This window comes from Vitis vinifera, chromosome 19 (genome assembly GCF_030704535.1).
Source record: "Vitis vinifera cultivar Pinot Noir 40024 chromosome 19, ASM3070453v1".
Classification (NCBI taxonomy): Eukaryota; Viridiplantae; Streptophyta; class Magnoliopsida; order Vitales; family Vitaceae; genus Vitis; species Vitis vinifera.
This window is the reverse complement of record NC_081823.1, coordinates 26003942-26027590: the sequence shown is the minus strand read 5'-3', so window position 1 is coordinate 26027590 and position 23649 is coordinate 26003942. Positions and strand designations below refer to the sequence as shown.

Genomic DNA, 23649 nt, shown 5'->3' with positions numbered 1-23649 from the left:
AAACTGAGTTTAGCTTATGTAACAAGCAAGATACCGATGGCTCCTAACCAATTGGTTTCGGGCATTAGGGCTTGAAGACACAAGGCCATTACCCTCTCAGATAATTGCTCAAGCTTAAATCAATCATTTTCATTTTTTTTTTTTTGTTGCATCAATTTGTTTTTTTTTTTTCATTTCCTTCTTTTATTGCTTAAGAACATCTCCTTTTAAGCTAAAGAAATTATATTAATCAAGATACCATTAGGGTATACGCGTGCTCCGTGTGTGCTTTGAGTCTTAAATAGAAAATAACCATCAAAGAAAAATTGAAGGTATTCCAAGAGTTCAACCTAACTATTTTTGCTCTTAAATGTATATAAAGATAAGGTAAGTGAACTAATACTCTTACTCTAACTGTATTTTTTCTCAAATTCTAAAGAAATAATACTACTTAAAGCATTCTTATGCAAAATAAACCATGAGTTACCAAGGCAAATCAAGAATCTCATTAACTAACCAAAGATAACATGCAAACTTTTGAAAAAAAATTAGGGCTAATAAACCTTCCCCCTCAACCTAAATTACATATTGTCCCCAATGTGTAAGATAATGGGTCAAAAGAAAGGAAAAAGGAAGATGTTACCTCAAGATCATCGAGTGAGAAGTTTGTTATAATGATTTCATACAAACTAGTCTTGCACAAATGCAACAAGATTAGTAGCAAAAGTATGCATAGAGAAAAATATAAATGGTGAGAATCTAAAAGAGAGTATAAGAGTATTAGTATGCTCCAAAAATACCATAGTGTATACAACCATATCGAATAAGGTATATATATAGAAATGAAAATCAAGCGCCATTAATAGGATCGACAACTCCATCTATTTCCTCCAACATAGGTGTAGTAGCTTGATCGGTGATCTCCATGATAAGTGTAATGACCTTTCCAACATCCTGTACCATAGGGGGGTCATCCCTGATAATGATGTCCACACCAGTGTCAGTAGCACAAATGAAGATCTCACCATCGACCTGTCCTTCAGAATCTGGAATATCAATAGTTGAGGTAAAAATCTTAGCTGCAACATCACCTGATATCTATAAAATAGACATGGTCTCATGGGCTACTGTTGGTGCCCTAGTGTTAAAGCTAGAACCAATCACATATGTGCCACCGTCAATCTATAAGCTGGTATCAACTGGTGTAACAAAATTTTCCCTCTATCTAGATGGAATAACCAAGGAAGTAAGCCATTGTATAGAAAAAGTGAGGTCATCCATTTGAGTCTCCATCTTACTTAGGCGAGCATCAATGTGGGAGTCCATGGACACAAATAACTCCTAAAGTGTGACTAGACAAGCCATGATTGATAAGGTACTTGGGGTAGCATCGACAACCTAAGGCTGTGAAGGTCTAGAAAGATTGGAGACCGATACTACTGGTGTGGAAATAGGAATGGCAGGCTCTAGGGCACTCGAAAGAGGTGGTGGAAGAGGAATAGGAAACACTGGAAACCTCGTGTCAAAAGTAGGAGTAGGCGGGAGCGGGCTCTCTGTAGTAGATGGAAGTGGAATAACATGCAAAGCTCTCTTTCATCTAGTGCCAAAGGTAGTCAACTGTGACCCTGAATGAATCGCTCAAACCCACTGATTGATAACATAAGTGAGAAGCCATACGACGATTAGACTCATGTAATTGGTGTCCACGATGAAGCAAGTAGTATGAAAGCAACCGAGGCAAAAGAATGAGATAGCTTTGAGCTGAAGCTCACTGTTTCTCCTTGACCTTTTGAAAAAAATAAATGATGGTATCCATGATGAGTTAAGCTGGACTCTACCATTCGCCTGTGTACATGTGATATAACCCCCATAAAACTAAACCAGAGCACTCTATAGAGTGTCTAAATGGAAAAATGTTAGTCTTAATGACTTGATCCACAAACCATAAGGTATGTGGCATCTCAAGGCGAGTGATGGCTGAACGATAGTGGGTACCCCAAGGTGCTAGTATACGTGCAATCCTAAAAAAAACTGGTCGTGACTGAGGTGCAAATTGGGCTTCAGGATGAGTGAATGACGGTAAACCAAAGGCTGCAACAATGGTCTCAGTGGAAATAATATCAGCTCGTCTTCTGATAGAAAAATGGAGCTTTCGATACCCCCTTCTCCAATCCTTAAGAGTAGAGAAGAACTCTCGTACATTAGCGACATAAAAATATTGGGGAGGATCCATCAATGAGAGAAAATAATATCAGTCGAGGAGATGCATGCATTGTGCAGTGGGCTCATAAGTACTAAATGCCTTTATGTCATAAGAAAACTCTTGACCAAACTCCCGACGAGATAGGTCCACCCTAGGGACATCATCACAAACTCCTAGAGATGGAGAATATGTTGGGCTCAAAGTAGGGGGAACTGCTCGTGGTCTTAGGAGTGGTTGAGCGATCAAAACGGGCCTTCGTCCTAGCCTCTACATGCATGACTTTAGTTGGGTGATCAAAACGAGCCTTCGTCCTGGTCTCTACATGCTTGGCTTGATGAGTGACATGCCTCTCGATAGGCTCACTAATCACTACACCACTTCGACTTTAGATAAGAGGTCAGACACACTTTTGCCTCGGAGAATGCCTAGTCTCATTGTCACTTTGAACAACGACTTTCCTTTTATCACGAGCCATCTGAAATAAATGTCAAAAAACAAACTGAACTTAAAGAAGAGAAATAAATAAATAAAAATAAAAACAAAAACTCATAAGGGTTAAGAAAACAATCTAAAAAAAATTGGATGCTCATGAAATTTATGGATTCATGTGAACGTAGTTGAAAAGGTTTTAAGAAGGGTTATCTAAGTTATTAGAAGTTAAAGAAGTTCATTAACATTTAGAAATAATGAAATTATTTATTTCCTCAATAAGGCAATAGAAGTGATCATTATTTGGCAAAAAGTAGAAACAAATTGTAGTTTGCTTTAGGAATATGCATAGTTATATACATGCAAACTATATTAGTTAGTTCTATTAGAAAACATATATGTATAAAAATGTTGGATATAGTTTTTTTTTCTATCATTGTTCCACATAAGAGACTTACATTGCTCCACAATAGAGACTCAACAATTAGTCAACTATGTTTATAGCTTGAGCAATTGTTTTCATGTGTACATGAAATTAAATAATATTGAATTTGCTTAACATGTTTTTATAAAATTGAGATTTAGAGCTTTTTAGATGGAGCAAAAAGATTTATTCATTACGTAATGTAGCTAAACTTTTTATATTATCAATTCCATCCTGTTATAAAAAAAATTGAATATAAAATGTTAAATGTTAATTTTTATAGATAATAAGAAGTAAAAATTAAAAACAAAATTAAGTATTACATTAGAAATATGTTCCATCAAGTCTTTTGTAGAACAAAATAAAAATCTCTCTTCATTTTTTCCAAATAGAGAGTTGCAATCAATAATCAAGAGTTATCGAAGAGGTTAACTTCAACACAACACCTATATTAATAAGAAGTAATTCCAAATTAGTAAAAACATTAGAATATTCAATAATAAAGAGTTTGTTAAGTAATTTATAACAATGTTACTCACATTGTTTAATAAAATATAAAAATGTGTGAGACTTATAACATTGGCATAACAATAACATTGTGATGTTTGCAAATAGATGCAAGTAAATGATTTTTCAAATTCAGTATCGATGCTTTTATTGCGTTTATTGCAAGCCATGTACCAAAACTTTTGATGTAGATTTACAAAGGAAATTGATGCTTTGTTCCAAAAACTTGTTTACTGCATAAAAAAATTGATTAATTAGATAGGAATATATTATATATGGTAGCATAAAAATAAATGTTACTATAGAATAATAAGAATTTAAAGAGTTTACCATGTCAATTACGGTTGAGATCTCTCATCAATTTGCACAACATTTGCATTAAATGTAAGTGTTGAGTTAGATGAAGAAGCAAGATATGATTTATGAGTGATGATTTTGTTTGGGCCATCTATATTGTCAATACACCTTTGGTTGAACATATGGGAAAAATTATTTCTAAGAGTCATTATTATTTTAAGGTAATTCTCAAAGAGTTCTTACATTTTATATATGAGTTACTATCATTTTCTCTTTTTCAAAACTAAATGCCTAAGTAATCCAACATCAAGGAGTCAAAATTGAAAACAAGAAATGCATCAAACTATCCTAACTAACCTAATATGGAGGAGACAACCAAAAGATAAGGCAAGTCTATTCATGGTTCAAGTTGCGATTTTATCCCATTCAAAAGAGAATTAGAAAAATTTCAAAAGAAAATCGGAAAGCTTTTACTAAGAAAATCATAAAGTTTTTACTTAAACCGACATCCATGAGTTGAGGGCAAGTTTATTCATGGATCAAGTTGGGATTTTATCCCATTCAAAAGAAAATCAGAAAGTTTCCAAAAGAAAATTAGAAAGTTTTCACTAAGAAAATTAGAAAATTTTACTTAGATTGGCATTCATATGAGAAGATGCATGCCTTAAATCAACCAAAGGAGATAATAGCTTTCAATTAACTTATCCTACTAAAATAAACAACTCCCATCACAAAATCATATCCTACACAGATAGTTTAGTTTGAATTTCATTTGTTTTTTGAACTTATAGATAATTTAGCCTATAGGTAAGTTATGGTGGAAACCGAGATATGGTAAAAGGAGACAAAATATAATAAAGGCTAATTAACACCATATGCGATAGCATGCCAACCAAGAATTCAAGAATTAGTCTTATATTTGGGAAATTCAACCAAAGAATTCAATGGTACCCATCATGAGTTACTTTGATTATAAAATACCAAAAGAGTTTGAACAACTACAAACAAATTTATGGTTCATTTGCCAAATGTGCATATCAATTTAGATTTTATTACCATTACTATTACTAATACTAACCATAATGTCATGCAATATATGAATTTATAGAGTATTATTCCACTAAATACACTAAAAAATATATAATTATTCATACCTGTTTTTTTTTCCGACTCCACTCATGCCATAGTACTTCTCTCACTTGTAAGGAGCAAACCTAGATTTAAAAAATAAATAAATAAAAAGAATAAATATTTAGTCCTCAAGGTACCCAGAGTTTTAACACAATGATGTTATCACTTATCTCCAAAAATCATAAAAATGTTCTCGTACGTCAAACAAAATATATTCCCAAAATTTTACCATTCAAAATTAATACTTTTTTTCACATTTTCTTTGTCTACCAAACTATAGCTTCTTCCAAAGAGAAACCCTGGCAATAGCATTCCCGAGTTATAAAGCAAGAAATCCGACTGTGTTTGGGAACCAAGAAAATGAAGAACCAAAAAAGAAAACAGAATTTTGATTACTATGTTTTTCCTCTTACTTTCTGTGTTACCAAAAATCCGAAACAAACAAACAGAAAAAAATTAAAAATTTGAAAACTCAAATCAATTGAGCCAAGAGTCATATGAGATCTAGGTAAAGCCCTAGATGACGGAAAATTTGCGAATCGAAACTTTCTTTCATTTTCTCGTTATTTACTCAGCATCCAAACGATTATGTCAAATATAGAAGTTGATTGATTGAATAGGGAATAAAGATAGGAGGATTGCCTTAAATCCAGAGATCGAACGAAACGCAGCATTTGGCGAAGGAAATACTGAATGCTTGTCAGTGAACTCAGATTGGCAGCCCTTCTGCAAGCAAACCCTAAAGGGGTATACAACTGGGATGAGTTGAGTCGGTTGATAGTGGGCTGAGATTGGGCCGGTCCAATTTTTGAACTATCGGGCTGGAACAAACTCACTTCATTTTTCACTCCATGATGAATTTGGTTAGGTTTGACTGTTTGAGTCGGTGTTGGGCTTCGCAAATTTCAAAAGTAATTTAATTTTTAAATTTATAAAGCTGTATTTAGAAATATTTAATTTATAGAGACGAAAGAAATAACTTCCATAATTGAAAATTACACATTTATTTCGAACTTTCCTTCTCAAGATACAACTAAATAACTTTTATTTTAACTTGAAAGAATTAAATATAATTATTTATGAAATCAAATTCGCTGAGAGAAACAATAAGAGGAAATGTCGGCCCAACGTTTTTAAAAACTGGCTTTTTTTTTTTCTTTTTTTCTTTAACAATTTTAAAAAATAGTTTTACAATGTTTTTTTTTTTAAATAAAAGGGTTAACTATTTTCGAAAATAATACTGAAAAACTGTTTTTAAAAAATTGTTATATGATATTTTGTAAAATAAAAAAATATTTTAAACATATTTTTAATATTCAAAATAATTTGTATACTTTTATTTTTAATCATTGTAAAAAAAAGTTTTATGATGTTTTAAAAAATAAAATGGTCTATTTGATAGCTATTTTTGAAAATAGTATTGAAAAACAGTTTTTAAAATTTGTTATTCGATATTTTGTAAAATAAAAAAATATTTTTAATGTTTTTAAATATGTTTTAAAAAAGATTTTTACACTTAATGTTTTATTTTTAATCATTTTACGTGTTTGTATAATTATTTTTTAAAACCGTCATTCAAAAGCAAATGAAAATAACAAAAAACAATTAAAGAATATTCTCTAAAAATAATTTTTTTAAAAGAATAAAAAATATAAAATGTTTTTGAATTGTTAAACATGTTATCTTTTTTTTTTTTTTCAAAATAACACAAATTTTTTCTTGAAAACAATTGCCAGATAGACCCAAAGTTTTTATTTTGTGTTTCTAAATATTTATTTTCAATCATTTTCCATATAAATACAATTAGTTTTTATAATTAACTCTAGAAAAAGTAAAATAACTAAAAATAATTTAAAATTTGTTTTTATAAAATAATTTGCTTCGAGAATAGATTTTTAAAATAATAATGGTTTTAAAAATAATTCCTAAACATAGTATAAGAGTGCATTTTACATTGATCTTAAAACATAGAATTGACAGATTTTTTAAGCATCATTTGAAACAAAATGGACTCATAACTTTGATATCCCCAAAAAATTATATTTTCCAAGTTTCAAAGATTAAAATTTAACTACAATTTGATTCATCAACAAAAGAATTTACAAATAAGTTAAAGCCATGTTTCATTAACTTCAAAAGTTACAAGTGTTCCTGCTCCAACTCAAGCATAATTTTACGATTTAGATAATAAATTAAAATTTTAATTTTTTTGCAAATTTATAATATAAAAAATATCTTTAAAATACCTAAAATATATTTATTTAAATGATTTTTTTTTTCAATTTGTTAAACAATGTTTATAAAAAACAAGTTTTCATACACCCTTATTCTAGAAAATATAAAAATACTATTTCCAGTTTAAATTTTATAGGATGAAATGCTAAAAATAATTATAGGCTCTACAAGTGTAGAGCGTTTTCTTGGAAACCAAACAGAAGATGTGTGTGTTTGCAAAGCGCAAATTTTGTGCTCTTTAGAATCCAAATGATGGCATCCTTACGGGATTTAACGATTGTTTGCCCTAGTCTCAAGTGATTAGTGTTTATGTATTTTCTTGGGAACCAAACGCCACATCAGTGTCTTTTCTAAACCAATTTGGTCTAGTCACTCGTGACCAGTGTGTATGGATTTTCCTGGGAACCAAAAACAACATTGGTGTTCATTTGCAAGCAAATGTAATGCTCCTTGAGTTCCAAATAATGAAATGCTCACATAAATTGAAGGTTGTTTGCTCTGCTCAACTAATGTACATCCATTTTCTTGGGAAACAAACGCAACATTTGGGGTTTTTTTTTTTCGCTCTTTTTAATTCAAATCGCTTGTACTTTCCGATTTCAAATGAGTAATCTACATGAATATGACATTAATTTTTTTTTTCCCAATTAATTTTCCTAGATTGCTTGCATAATTTTCCTAGATTGTTTGGATAATTTTCCTAGATTGCTTGGATAATTTTCCTACATTGTTCTGTAAGCCTATTGCTATTTCAGTTTGCCTCTGCTGTGATTTTAGGTCATATGACTCTGGCTGTACTTGCCTGTTTTGCTTGTTTGTTTGTTTGTTTTGTATTTTTTTTTTCCTGTCAAGCTTCACAATATTTACTATGTTTTGTCATAGTTTAGATTCAAAAACTTTTAACAATATGGTTCTAATATCCAAATTATTGAATCTATGGTGGAATTTTTGAATCCTTGATTATCTTTCTCTGCTCTTTATCAGGTTATGATGCAAGTGCTTGATAAAAGGGTTCAGAGTTCAGCTCCTTTTTTCTGAATTGCCACTGATCCTCTTTCTTCTGGTGAGATGAGAGGTCGAGGGAAACAAAAAAAAAAACACTGTTGGGGGCATTCATGTTCTTCTGCAATCACCATTGTTGCTTTAGCAAGTATATCTGAAATTATGGTACTTGGTTTGAAATTCCATTCATTAGGACCGAACTGCTTCCTTGTTAATTGATATTTAAGATAGGTAGTGAATTTTTCACTTGTATGATTCATTTTTATGGCGAGGCATCAATGTTGAATTTTTATTCAAATTCTAACACTATATTTTGATCTTAGCTTTCCTTAGTTCATCACTAGTTTGAATCTCAATGACTAATGGCATTGTTTTAAAGTTTATATGTTGTAAGTATGTGTCTGCGATTATGAAAATCCCGACTTCACACTGAGTTAAAACATCACTGTGACATGCTCATGTTTTCTAATCAGCTGCGACCCCTGTTTCACTTACGTTTACATGAGCTGGAAACCTAAATAGATTCATGATATACTTTTTGGATGGGCAAACAAAAAAGGTGGGGTACAATTACAGTATAGATGAAGTATACAAAGAGCACCGAAAGCCAAATCTTTTTTATCTTTAAGCCACTAATGTTGTTTCTTCTTCTATGGCATTAACCAATCTATGGAAGAATTCTGTGTTCCTGTCCCTTTCTTTGAGCCATGAAGCTGATTTCATCCTCCATGACATCTCTCCGAATACTGCTAACTGATTGCATGCCTTTAGCTAGCAGCTTATCATTAGATAGAGAGCCCTACTTTTCCGTCAAATTCAAGAAACCAACATGCACAATAGCACATGATTTCCCAATTTACATGTTGCCAAGAACCCTTTGTTCCAAGTTTTAAAGTCATCCTTGCTAAGGTGAAACCAGGGGAGCCCCTGAATCCTACCAAGCTTTGACCAGGTCACTGAAATGACCTACTTTAAGCTATATTCTTTTCAAATTGAAAAGAATAACTTCCCCTCTTGGTAACACTGCAAATCAACAAAATGATGAAATGTAAGAGATTGGTCTTAGAAGAATATTTTGGGAAAAACTAGGGAAGTAATCTTCCCAATCTCCAGAGAGAAGAAAATGGCACAACCTGAATATTGATTCTCTCTAAGCCTCCACATCATGTGTAAGCATCACCGACCAAAGGGATATTCTATTGCAAACAGACCAGATCAGCTCTATGAGATCTCAAAATGGAGTCCACTACTTTCCTTTCATCTGCATCATTCAACTGTCAAATGTTCTAGGAAACAATTCTGAGCTACTTTCTTCAAAAGGAGCTTGAGACCAACCAGCCACACTAACATCCTCCTTGTTACCCCTACCCTTCCCTTCATAGTTCACTGAATATGCCAGCTTCCTAAGTTCCTGGTCTTTGTATCAACTCCCCCTCGTCCTCCTCTTCTTTGGGGTGTCAGCGACTTGCTGCCTCCACCACACCTGAATCTTCATAAACAAAGCAAGACATTCTTCTTCAAAACTCTCCAGCAGCAAGAAACTCATGTTTGCAAAAACTTATAATTTTTTTACTAACCCAACTAGAAGGAACTCACTGACCATCCACCAAAAGGCCTCCAGGTGAATAAGGCAGCCCACTGCTTGCTGGATAGCAAATTGACACCCCAATCTCCTTGGAGGAACTGCAGACAGAAAGCTTGCTCCTCTCCAACCAGCCTTCTATAATATAAATATTTGAACTCAGTGCATTACACTTTTTGGTAACTATATCATATGCTATTATCACAAAATACCTAACCAGCTTCATGAAAAGCTACATATCTATACAGTGGATTTTGTAAGCTGATGCTGCTGTGCTAACTATCAAAAAGTTGCAGGCATTGATTTAAAATTTAGTTCTTTAAGAAAATTCTAAATTACAGGGTCTCACATGCATGATCCAATTTTCCTAATGTTGTAACAGAAGGAAAACACTGGTGCTTCCTTAGATCCTCCCACATGACAATGAGAAACAAGGAGCAACTGAAGGCTTAATCCCATCTCAAACTTGTAGGGAGATAGTCTATGGTAAAAGCAGTAATATATTATGATAATGTGTTTAACAGGACAATTTTATTATAAATCTATTGTTGGACTCCCAAAAGAGAAGAAAAAAAAAACTGATGAGGCCCTGATTAGAATACTCTTTCCCACATCTAACTTAAATATGGAAAAGAGCTTTCTATGAAAAAAAGAAAGACTATCTTAAGATGTTAATTAAATGTAAGGAAACATCATTAAATAGAAGTTATCGCTTATCTTTGCTGAACTCAATCAAACTAAAGTGAAGGTTTCTAAACCTTCTGTGACTACCATTTGGCAACTTTTCGTGCTATTGCAACTAGTGAAACTTTATCTTGTTATAGGGACTTGACATGGACATAATGATGGTACTCTTCACCTGAGTTTAAATGCTTGGTTAATAAAGTGCTGGTGGTGTAAGTTTGAGAGATGACATTGAGTTTGTGTCAATAGTGAAAGAGTTGAATAGCCTATTGAAATATGCATCTGATACTACAATGATGTTACAATTTATTTAAAGATTGAACAGTACACATATAGTCTGTCAAACAGTACACCTGAGCTACTTTCTTCAAAAGGAGCTTGAGACCAACCAGCCACACTAACATCCTCCTTGTTACCCCTACCCTTCCCGTCATAGTTCACTGAATATGCCAGCTTCCTAAGTTCCTGGTCTTTGTATCAACTCCCCCTCGTCCTCCTCTTCTTTGGGGTGTCAGCGACTTGCTGCCTCCACCACACCTGAATCTTCATAAACAAAGCAAGACATTCTTCTTCAAAACTCTCCAGCAGCAAGAAACTCATGTTTGCAAAAACTTATAATTTTTTTACTAACCCAACTAGAAGGAACTCACTGACCATCCACCAAAAGGCCTCCAGGTGAATAAGGCAGCCCACTGCTTGCTGGATAGCAAATTGACACCCCAATCTCCTTGGAGGAACTGCAGACAGAAAGCTTGCTCCTCTCCAACCAGCCTTCTATAATATAAATATTTGACCTCAGTGCATTACACTTTTTGGTAACTATATCATATGCTATTATCACAAAATACCTAACCAGCTTCATGAAAAGCTACATATCTATACAGTGGATTTTGTAAGCTGATGCTGCTGTGCTAACTATCAAAAAGTTGCAGGCATTGATTTAAAATTTAGTTCTTTAAGAAAATTCTAAATTACAGGGTCTCACATGCATGATCCAATTTTCCTAATGTTGTAACAGAAGGAAAACACTGGTGCTTCCTTAGATCCTCCCACATGACAATGAGAAACAAGGAGCAACTGAAGGCTTAATCCCATCTCAAACTTGTAGGGAGATAGTCTATGGTAAAAGCAGTAATATATTATGATAATGTGTTTAACAGGACAATTTTATTATAAATCTATTGTTGGACTCCCAAAAGAGAAGAAAAAAAAAACTGATGAGGCCCTGATTAGAATACTCTTTCCCACATCTAACTTAAATATGGAAAAGAGCTTTCTATGAAAAAAAGAAAGACTATCTTAAGATGTTAATTAAATGTAAGGAAACATCATTAAATAGAAGTTATCGCTTATCTTTGCTGAACTCAATCAAACTAAAGTGAAGGTTTCTAAACCTTCTGTGACTACCATTTGGCAACTTTTCGTGCTATTGCAACTAGTGAAACTTTATCTTGTTATAGGGACTTGACATGGACATAATGATGGTACTCTTCACCTGAGTTTAAATGCTTGGTTAATAAAGTGCTGGTGGTGTAAGTTTGAGAGATGACATTGAGTTTGTGTCAATAGTGAAAGAGTTGAATAGCCTATTGAAATATGCATCTGATACTACAATGATGTTACAATTTATTTAAAGATTGAACAGTACACATATAGTCTGTCAAACAGTACACCTGAGCTACTTTCTTCAAAAGGAGCTTGAGACCAACCAGCCACACTAACATCCTCCTTGTTACCCCTACCCTTCCCGTCATAGTTCACTGAATATGCCAGCTTCCTAAGTTCCTGGTCTTTGTATCAACTCCCCCTCGTCCTCCTCTTCTTTGGGGTGTCAGCGACTTGCTGCCTCCACCACACCTGAATCTTCATAAACAAAGCAAGACATTCTTCTTCAAAACTCTCCAGCAGCAAGAAACTCATGTTTGCAAAAACTTATAATTTTTTTACTAACCCAACTAGAAGGAACTCACTGACCATCCACCAAAAGGCCTCCAGGTGAATAAGGCAGCCCACTGCTTGCTGGATAGCAAATTGACACCCCAATCTCCTTGGAGGAACTGCAGACAGAAAGCTTGCTCCTCTCCAACCAGCCTTCTATAATATAAATATTTGACCTCAGTGCATTACACTTTTTGGTAACTATATCATATGCTATTATCACAAAATACCTAACCAGCTTCATGAAAAGCTACATATCTATACAGTGGATTTTGTAAGCTGATGCTGCTGTGCTAACTATCAAAAAGTTGCAGGCATTGATTTAAAATTTAGTTCTTTAAGAAAATTCTAAATTACAGGGTCTCACATGCATGATCCAATTTTCCTAATGTTGTAACAGAAGGAAAACACTGGTGCTTCCTTAGATCCTCCCACATGACAATGAGAAACAAGGAGCAACTGAAGGCTTAATCCCATCTCAAACTTGTAGGGAGATAGTCTATGGTAAAAGCAGTAATATATTATGATAATGTGTTTAACAGGACAATTTTATTATAAATCTATTGTTGGACTCCCAAAAGAGAAGAAAAAAAAAACTGATGAGGCCCTGATTAGAATACTCTTTCCCACATCTAACTTAAATATGGAAAAGAGCTTTCTATGAAAAAAAGAAAGACTATCTTAAGATGTTAATTAAATGTAAGGAAACATCATTAAATAGAAGTTATCGCTTATCTTTGCTGAACTCAATCAAACTAAAGTGAAGGTTTCTAAACCTTCTGTGACTACCATTTGGCAACTTTTCGTGCTATTGCAACTAGTGAAACTTTATCTTGTTATAGGGACTTGACATGGACATAATGATGGTACTCTTCACCTGAGTTTAAATGCTTGGTTAATAAAGTGCTGGTGGTGTAAGTTTGAGAGATGACATTGAGTTTGTGTCAATAGTGAAAGAGTTGAATAGCCTATTGAAATATGCATCTGATACTACAATGATGTTACAATTTATTTAAAGATTGAACAGTACACATATAGTCTGTCAAACAGTACACCTGAGCTACTTTCTTCAAAAGGAGCTTGAGACCAACCAGCCACACTAACATCCTCCTTGTTACCCCTACCCTTCCCGTCATAGTTCACTGAATATGCCAGCTTCCTAAGTTCCTGGTCTTTGTATCAACTCCCCCTCGTCCTCCTCTTCTTTGGGGTGTCAGCGACTTGCTGCCTCCACCACACCTGAATCTTCATAAACAAAGCAAGACATTCTTCTTCAAAACTCTCCAGCAGCAAGAAACTCATGTTTGCAAAAACTTATAATTTTTTTACTAACCCAACTAGAAGGAACTCACTGACCATCCACCAAAAGGCCTCCAGGTGAATAAGGCAGCCCACTGCTTGCTGGATAGCAAATTGACACCCCAATCTCCTTGGAGGAACTGCAGACAGAAAGCTTGCTCCTCTCCAACCAGCCTTCTATAATATAAATATTTGACCTCAGTGCATTACACTTTTTGGTAACTATATCATATGCTATTATCACAAAATACCTAACCAGCTTCATGAAAAGCTACATATCTATACAGTGGATTTTGTAAGCTGATGCTGCTGTGCTAACTATCAAAAAGTTGCAGGCATTGATTTAAAATTTAGTTCTTTAAGAAAATTCTAAATTACAGGGTCTCACATGCATGATCCAATTTTCCTAATGTTGTAACAGAAGGAAAACACTGGTGCTTCCTTAGATCCTCCCACATGACAATGAGAAACAAGGAGCAACTGAAGGCTTAATCCCATCTCAAACTTGTAGGGAGATAGTCTATGGTAAAAGCAGTAATATATTATGATAATGTGTTTAACAGGACAATTTTATTATAAATCTATTGTTGGACTCCCAAAAGAGAAGAAAAAAAAAACTGATGAGGCCCTGATTAGAATACTCTTTCCCACATCCAACTTAAATATGGAAAAGAGCTTTCTATGAAAAAAAGAAAGACTATCTTAAGATGTTAATTAAATGTAAGGAAACATCATTAAATAGAAGTTATCGCTTATCTTTGCTGAACTCAATCAAACTAAAGTGAAGGTTTCTAAACCTTCTGTGACTACCATTTGGCAACTTTTCGTGCTATTGCAACTAGTGAAACTTTATCTTGTTATAGGGACTTGACATGGACATAATGATGGTACTCTTCACCTGAGTTTAAATGCTTGGTTAATAAAGTGCTGGTGGTGTAAGTTTGAGAGATGACATTGAGTTTGTGTCAATAGTGAAAGAGTTGAATAGCCTATTGAAATATGCATCTGATACTACAATGATGTTACAATTTATTTAAAGATTGAACAGTACACATATAGTCTGTCAAACAGTACACCTGAGCTACTTTCTTCAAAAGGAGCTTGAGACCAACCAGCCACACTAACATCCTCCTTGTTACCCCTACCCTTCCCGTCATAGTTCACTGAATATGCCAGCTTCCTAAGTTCCTGGTCTTTGTATCAACTCCCCCTCGTCCTCCTCTTCTTTGGGGTGTCAGCGACTTGCTGCCTCCACCACACCTGAATCTTCATAAACAAAGCAAGACATTCTTCTTCAAAACTCTCCAGCAGCAAGAAACTCATGTTTGCAAAAACTTATAATTTTTTTACTAACCCAACTAGAAGGAACTCACTGACCATCCACCAAAAGGCCTCCAGGTGAATAAGGCAGCCCACTGCTTGCTGGATAGCAAATTGACACCCCAATCTCCTTGGAGGAACTGCAGACAGAAAGCTTGCTCCTCTCCAACCAGCCTTCTATAATATAAATATTTGACCTCAGTGCATTACACTTTTTGGTAACTATATCATATGCTATTATCACAAAATACCTAACCAGCTTCATGAAAAGCTACATATCTATACAGTGGATTTTGTAAGCTGATGCTGCTGTGCTAACTATCAAAAAGTTGCAGGCATTGATTTAAAATTTAGTTCTTTAAGAAAATTCTAAATTACAGGGTCTCACATGCATGATCCAATTTTCCTAATGTTGTAACAGAAGGAAAACACTGGTGCTTCCTTAGATCCTCCCACATGACAATGAGAAACAAGGAGCAACTGAAGGCTTAATCCCATCTCAAACTTGTAGGGAGATAGTCTATGGTAAAAGCAGTAATATATTATGATAATGTGTTTAACAGGACAATTTTATTATAAATCTATTGTTGGACTCCCAAAAGAGAAGAAAAAAAAAACTGATGAGGCCCTGATTAGAATACTCTTTCCCACATCTAACTTAAATATGGAAAAGAGCTTTCTATGAAAAAAAGAAAGACTATCTTAAGATGTTAATTAAATGTAAGGAAACATCATTAAATAGAAGTTATCGCTTATCTTTGCTGAACTCAATCAAACTAAAGTGAAGGTTTCTAAACCTTCTGTGACTACCATTTGGCAACTTTTCGTGCTATTGCAACTAGTGAAACTTTATCTTGTTATAGGGACTTGACATGGACATAATGATGGTACTCTTCACCTGAGTTTAAATGCTTGGTTAATAAAGTGCTGGTGGTGTAAGTTTGAGAGATGACATTGAGTTTGTGTCAATAGTGAAAGAGTTGAATAGCCTATTGAAATATGCATCTGATACTACAATGATGTTACAATTTATTTAAAGATTGAACAGTACACATATAGTCTGTCAAACTGTTGTACCAAAAACTAGTTAGAAAATAGTTTGCAGATAGTGGAAAATCCTATCCAGTTTGCAAATTTCTTGTGGTTATAGTTGACCTGTAAAAGCTTGAACCTGCAAACAAACTTAGAATCCTGAAACTGTTGTTCAATAAAAAAAAGAGATACGTTTTTGAAAACAATTCTTGAAAAAAACAAAAATTTTCAAACAGCTGTTAAAAGTAGTTCTCAATATGGAAAACATTTTTCTCTGTGTATTCTCTATGAAGGTATTGTGCATTTATGTACTGTGCAAAAGTTCCCAAAATATTTTCAATTATTTCTCAGAAAGACTACAAAAAATAGCTGAAAAGGCCTCACATTAATTCTAAAAAATAATGCATTTTTGGAACAGATATTCAAAAAATTGTTTTCAATAAAAAATTTGTCAAACACGTTTTTTGAGTTAGACAACCATTTCTATTTTAAGGAACAAAAAGTTGTTTTCAAGAACAGTTTTCAAACAGGCCATTAGTCATCCAACAAAACTAAATAAATCAAATATTAGATCTTATGCTGTAATATGATGGCCTTCTTTCATTTCAAGGGAAAAACATACCATTTCTAATACAAAGTTCAAAGTTTCATTGTTTAGACGTCACATTCTTTTTCAATCTACATGAGCAACCAAGAAAGCATGTTATTATTATTCTTGTAAAAGACTTCGTGTACATAATATGATTATAAAAGATGGTAAAGGACTTAGAGGATGAGGACGCTTTTTGTAGAGTTTGTAATGGATCTATGATTTAGTTTAGGGTTAATTTCACTCATCTTTCCTCAGGTTTTGGCTAACTACACTTGATTCTCATTGGTTTGAAATTTCATCAAATATCTCCTCTATCATTTTCAAATGATAAAAGAGATATTTAATGAAATTTTAAACCAATAGGGGTTAGGTGTATTTAACCAAAACCTCAATGGAGGTGAATGAAATTAACCCTTTAGTTTAAAATGTCATGTCATGTAGGGAAGCGTCTCAAATTTCTAATTGGTATAGATTCCTTTTGGTAATGAATATTGTATAAAATATTTCCTATATTAATATGTCATTATAATATTTGATTTCCTTATAGAATAAATAAAGTTATTAGGAATATCTTAATCATGAGGGGGAAAAGTTATGAGATGGAGATGGTGTGATATCCCATATCAAATAGGGGAAAAATGTTCTTGGGATTATATATGTATGGACTCCTCTTAATCTTGTAGATACATTTTAAAACTATGAAGGCTCCTTTGGGCTCAAAACATACAATATCTACACGGTTGGAAGCAAATCCTTATAGATGGGCTTATATCATGTGGTAGATAAAAATGTGAGGAAGAACGGGAGACACTTGATGGAGCTAGGAGTTCATGATTTAGGCTATGGTACAAGGAGTGGGGAAACATGGGAAGTTTCAAGAACCTTATTGTTGTATCTGGTTTCTATCTTTTATGATGTTCTCTATACGATATGGGAATGATTCTCTCTTATCCATAGATGTATACATGATTGGCCACACCATTTTAAAACCACATGTACTTTTGTGCATGAATTATATTATGTTTGTGTTCTTGAACTAATATGTTTACATTGAAGCTTCTGCTGGCACAACATGTTATGCTAAGTTTATTTCATTAAAACTTTAGTTTAATATTTACTTATGTATGTGATAGGTATCTAATGAAGGAAAAATTTATTAGTGATATTATTGAATTTCAAGAACAGGGCCAGACTGATACAAGATAGCTATTCGAGAGGCTATCACTCTCCCCCCAAACTCCCAGAACAGCCAGCTATCCTAATCAATTCCATATTTTCCTATTTAAGCTATTCCAGCCTGTACCAAGACTGTTACACAGCCTGTACAAGGACTGTTACAACTAACTGCCAGTTTGCAGTACACTTCTCTTCCCTTTTCTGGAATATACATAACGTATAAGAGGCCTATCAGTATGGTGTTTGATGAATGCTATATTTATCTCTTTTAACATTATAATCTTTCATGAATTCATATATGTTTTCATATTTTTCTAATTATTTCTCAATATGCAAAAAAGTCTTACAATACATGATATAATTTATGAGAATGGTACTGGGAAATTACTAGTGGAAATATGAAGAGCAATGTGTTTGGTGTTATTTTACTGAATAAAACAGAGCACAGCAGTACCATCTTTCAGTAGATTTACCGTGTGTGGATTATGCAGATTAATGGATGGTTGCAAAGATGAGAAAACACACCTGGCAGCCACTCTTTTGGAAATAATGGGAGTTGTTGGCACTGCAAGAAAGAGTGGCTCTGAGAAAATTCTTGATTTGGGCACAAGATGAAATTCTTGCCTTGCTAATTGTATGCTAGAGGACATCCCAAAATTGAAGATTCCACTGCATCTTGGATTGTCCCTCCTCCGGCAAGGTTAAGAGGTTGCCACATTCCCATATCTCTAGTTTTTCTAGAGATTTAAGTTTCTGCAGGCCCCTGGGTAGGGACTTCAGTCTTGGCAGCCATTGAAGGTGAACAGAGGATATGGTGGTAGGCAGCAGCCACTCCTCTGGAAGTGACATTAAATCTGGACATCCTCCAAAGGAGAAGTGGTTGAGAGATGTGAGCCTGTGCAGTCCCCAGTCATAGGAGGGCTTGAGATTCTTGCAATCTAAGATAGAAAGTAATATTAGACTGTTGGGTAATCCCCCCTCTGGAAGTGATGCAAGACTACAGCACCCATCTATGCATAGCTCTTGAAGAGATGTGAGGTTGTAAATCCGATTTGGTAGGGACTTGAAATTGATGCAATTGGAGATTTTAAGTGTTCGTAGCTTGGTTGTGGGCAACCCAGGTCCTGGGAAAGAGAACAGTAGCGGGCATTCTGCTATTTCCAAGTGATCAAGATACATGAGGTTATGTAGACCTTCAGGTAGGGATTCAAGCTTCATACACTTGTTGATAATCAGTTGCTTAAGCTTCATGAAATTGGAGGATGGAACTGTATGTAATCCACCTTTTGGAAAGGACACAATTGAACAGGCTGAAATCTTCAAAAATTGAACAGAAGTCATGTCCTCAGGAAGGGAATCCAGATTCATACAGTTCTGGATTTCAAGTTTTTTGAGTGTGCTGGGAAGCTTGCCTCTTGGTAAGCATTTAAGGGTAGAACAGCCTTCAATCACAAAGTATTCAAGGAGATGAGACATGGTGTTCTTCTTGTTGCCATCGTTGTTATGCATTATCCACTCAGGTAGGCTCTCCAGAGGCTCACAATCCTTAATCTCAAGAATTCTAAGCATAGAAGGAAAGCCTGACTCTGGGAAGGATACAAGACGGGGGCACTTCCAGACCTTCAACTCTATCAGAGATACAAGACTGTGCAAGTTTTGTGGCAACTCCTCTAAACATGGACAGGCTGAAATTTTCAAACGTTTTAGGTAAGGAAGGTTTTGCAATCCAATCTCATTGGACAGGGTTGTGAGCCTGCAGAAATGAGAAATCTGCAATTCTTCGAGTGCTGTCAAGTGGTGGAAGAACCCTTCAGGTAGAAACTCGATCTCGGAAATATGACTCAGATGCAAATAGGTAAGCGATGTGAATTTCGCTACACTTTGTAACACCCCTTCACCACATTTCATTAATTCTAGTTCACGGATCAAAGGAAGCCTTGGAAGTGCTGCCAATTCTAGGCATCCATCTATATCAAGTATCGCTAAGGACGGAAAGAGGTTGGGTAATTCCCTCAGATTGGGACATGCTCTTATAGAAAGCTCTAGGAGGCAAGGGAAGTATCCGCCTTGTTCTGTGCTATCATCAAGTGTTGGAACTGTTAAAAGTGTTTCCAACTGTTGACACCGCAAAATGCTCATTTTTTCCAAGGAAGGGAAATGATGTGAGAATTTTTTAAGCTTGGGACAATCCTTGATTTCAATCTTTTGCAGGTGATGGAAGTCTTCCTGGTCTTCAAGTCCAGAGGAAGACCATACCTCCCACTCCAACATGTTCTCAAACTTCAAAGTCTCCAATGATGGAAACGGCACAAGAGAAGAACATCCATCCTTGTAGAATTCGGTGCCCACCATCTTGATTCCTTCCATTCCTTTGATAGTCAGGTATTTGAGCGACGGTAGCTGCCCAAGTGATGGTAAACACTTACACTTTTTACAGTTGCTAAGTTTTAAACGTATTATATTGGAGTAGGAAGCATTTCCTATCCAGCCTGGAAATCTTGTTCCTCTGTAGTCTTTGATCACAAGTTGTTTTATGTTGTTATGAGGTTGCAGCATCTCAAGTACGTCAGTGTCAACTCTTCCATGTCTGGAATCATCTAAATTACCACTCTGTTCTGACGGTGTTTCATCATGTTCCTGCTCATATGCCTGCATGACTTCCCTAAAACTTGGAAATCTGGTCACCCTATGGCCTCTAACATTGATCTTGTCAAATACTTCCTCTTCAACCCTATCATTTGTTAGATCATCAAAATTGTTACTCCATTGGAACACCAGCTCATCAATTTCATGTTTGTCCTTTAATTTAGCCTCTGCTGCATCCCAAAAACTAGCCACATTCTGCAGCCCTGTCATGAGAAGCTTTCCCTGAAGATGCGACATGTTCCTCAGGTCTCCTATTCCCGACCCACCATTTTTGCCCACCACAAAATGAGAGAGAGTTTGTAGACTCGTCAATCTATGCATTTGCAGTGGCATCATTTTTAATCTGGTTTCACTAATGCATAGATGCCGTAGGTTTGTTAGGTTACCCATGTTTGTAGGTAACATACTGAGAGAGTGACACTGTAACAAGATTAATGCTTGTAAATTGTAGAGAGTACTTGCTGATTCAGGCAAGTACTTAATTGCAGTGTGAGAAAGGTCCAAGTACCTTAAATGTCTCAAGTTGCCAATTGAATCCGGCAATTCAGTGATGCGATAACCATTGAAAGATAGAACCCGTAAACATCTCAACTTTGGCAAGAGATCGCTAGGAACCTTATTGGCCAAATAGCTGACTCCAGTTTTGCCCATTGGATCCAGTGGTAGGAAGGACCGTAAGCACTCGAGTCCATTGAAGGCCTCAAATTTAGTGAGAACATCGCGTTTTCCACGAATGTAAGAGGAATGGCGGGCCTTTTCAAAGACTTTACATGGATTTCCATCTTTCAGCATATCCTCCAATCTGAAACATATATCTCGTGAAACAAACTGAGCTAAGTCTTTCATGAGGTCATGCATTACAAAACATGATTTATCATTAGAGGATTGCTGAAAGAATGACCTTGATACTAGATCCTGAAAATATTCACCCCCTGCCTCTTCCAATCTTTTATTCCCTTTTGGTTGTTGCACAAAACCTTCTGCTATCCATAATAGAACTAGCGAGTCCTTCTTGAATTCGTAGTCTTTTGGGAATATCGCACAGTAGGCAAAGCACTGCTTCAAATGTGCAGGAAGATGATCATAGCTCAATCTTAGAGTCTGAAGGATTTCCCTTTCATCATCTGGTAAATCCCATATCTTTTTATTCAAAATATCCCTCCATTCATGTTCTTCTACTCTCGTGCGCAAAAGGACCCCCAACCTCTTTGCTGCCAGTGGCAAACCATCACATTTTTTCACTATCTCCCTACCAATCACTTCCAAATTGGGGTGAGCATCAATGTTCCTATCTTCAAATGCTTGACTCTTGAACAATGACCAACAATCTTCAAATGATAGACCTTTCAGATGATGAGCCGGAACTGTGCCTATGCTTGATGCAACATCTGCATTGCGTGTTGTTACTATAATCTTACTTCCTGGTGCTCCTGCTCTTAAAGGATTCAAGAGCAAATCCCAGCCCTTATTTCTCTTGCTCCAAACATCATCCAAAACAAGCAAAAACCGATGCCCAACCACTTTATCTCTCAGGCTAACTTGAAGCAAGTTTAAGTCATTGACCTCAGGAGTTTTCGAAGTGATTGACTCAACCAATGTTTTTGTTATCCTCATCACATCAAACTGATCAGTAACACAAACCCAGATTCTTAAAGCAAAACGCTTCTCCACTCTGCCATTGTTGTACACAAGTTGAGCCAGGATTGTCTTCCCTATCCCGCCCATACCAACTATGGGAACTACCCCAACTTTAGCGTTGCTGAGTTCATCTCTTAGTAGCCCTTCAATTATCAGCTTCTCATCGTCATCCCTGCCATAGACACAAGATTTTTCCACCAGCGAAGTTGTTGGTAATCGGTGTTTGATTTCTGATAAACTCCCCGCAACATTATCCTTCAAGCCGAGGACATCCTTTTGTTTGGAAATACTTTCTAACTTGTCAATTATCTTCTTTATCTTTGATTCTATTCCTTCCTTGAACAAATTAACAGAGGTGGGAATGAAACTCCTATTGCGTACCGGATTCTTTCCGTTCTGAGATTCACCTTCCAGCTTAGACTGCAGAGCATCGGTAGCTAGCTCATCCAATACGTCCTCTGCATCATACAGAGCATCTTTGGCCATGTGCAGCCACTTCTCCACTGCTGGGCTGCTGAACTGCTTCTCCTCAGCATCATTCAGCACAGCAGTGATCATCAGCAGAGTTATCTTCAACTTCTCCAGCACCTCATCCAGTTTCCGGCCACGTAGCAGCTCCACGAACTCACGAGAAGCCAACCTGTCAAATAGAACTTGAAGAAAAGCTGAGAGAAAAGCCTCTCCCACTGTCATGGCTTCTTCCTCCTGATGTAGAAGAAGGCAGGAAATGGCAGATCGGTCAAACTGGAGAAATTGGCGACAAGTCTATCGAAGTCAATTGCTCCTCCTTAGCGTGGAAGATATTTTTTATGTTTATTCTTTGAAGAAAGCTACTTTACCTTTACATTTGAAGAAAGCTACAAACAGTCAAAGAAAGCTGCATTCTGCATTAATAATGTGTTGTACATACTTTACCTTTGAAGAAATGGAGTATGCTTTTGGGCCACTCTTATACTATAGTTGAAGCAGAAAGCAAACCCTTTGGTCAGTAAAATCCCAAGACCATTGTTGGGGATGGACTCCTGTTTGGGCTGCAGCAATTTTTTGAGCCCATCTTGACCCAACCCTGTTGGGCTTCTTTGGAATGTAGCGCATGGCAGGGTGTAACAAGTTTGGCTGCCTCGACTTTAGCAGAAAATACTTGGCCGAGGATTTATGCTTGAATCAAAATTGAACCGGCCTTTTAATGAAAATCGAACCAACCCGACCAATGGATGATGGGTTGAATGCTAACCAATTTACATCTTAAATCCATTTTTAAAGTCATTTAAAACCAATTTGGGTGTGAAGTAAAAAATATATTTAAAATTTTTAATTAAAAAATAATAGATACATCTAAAAATTAATTTAACCATAATCTAATAACAATAAACATATTCAATATTAAGTAATTATAAATCACAACAAATAATAAAAATCGTTGTTTGAACTAGTTTCCTAACATGGTTAAACTTTTTTTATTTTCATTATTAGTTAAATGAGGATTAACACTTTTTCATACGTTATTGTATTAATGAATTATTTTTATATACTAT

The 23649-nt window shown here is 35.3% G+C and overlaps 1 protein-coding gene and 2 long non-coding RNA genes across 28 annotated transcripts; 1 reads left to right on the top strand and 2 right to left on the bottom strand.

Moving 5' to 3' along the window:
- Positions 1–618: 618 nt before the first annotated feature.
- LOC104877797 (uncharacterized) lies at positions 619–5052 on the bottom strand. The gene is made up of 2 exons (XR_002029032.2): positions 4994–5052; positions 619–2657 (listed from the first exon to the last, which is right to left on the bottom strand). It is a non-coding gene; the product is annotated as an uncharacterized LOC104877797 (long non-coding RNA).
- Positions 5053–7361: 2309 nt separating this feature from the next.
- Positions 7362–8529, top strand: LOC104877798 (uncharacterized). The gene is made up of 2 exons (XR_784764.3): positions 7362–7693; positions 8190–8529. It is a non-coding gene; the product is annotated as an uncharacterized LOC104877798 (long non-coding RNA).
- A 182-nt stretch (positions 8530–8711) lies between these two features.
- LOC100249646 (putative disease resistance protein At3g14460-like) lies at positions 8712–23007 on the bottom strand. Of its 26 annotated transcripts, none has more exons than XM_059735510.1 (4): positions 10827–23007; positions 9785–9927; positions 9341–9696; positions 8712–9230 (listed from the first exon to the last, which is right to left on the bottom strand). In XM_059735510.1, the coding sequence occupies exon 1, from the start codon at positions 22805–22807 to the stop codon at positions 18470–18472; it is 4338 nt and encodes a 1445-aa protein (XP_059591493.1). In that variant the 5' UTR covers positions 22808–23007; the 3' UTR covers positions 8712–9230; positions 9341–9696; positions 9785–9927; positions 10827–18469. The 26 variants fall into 26 exon arrangements, with proteins under 26 accessions (XP_059591493.1, XP_059591504.1, XP_059591499.1 ...); XM_059735521.1 differs by having other exon boundaries at positions 9341–9690; XM_059735516.1 differs by having other exon boundaries at positions 9808–9927.
- Between the last annotated feature and the right edge of the window lie 642 nt (positions 23008–23649).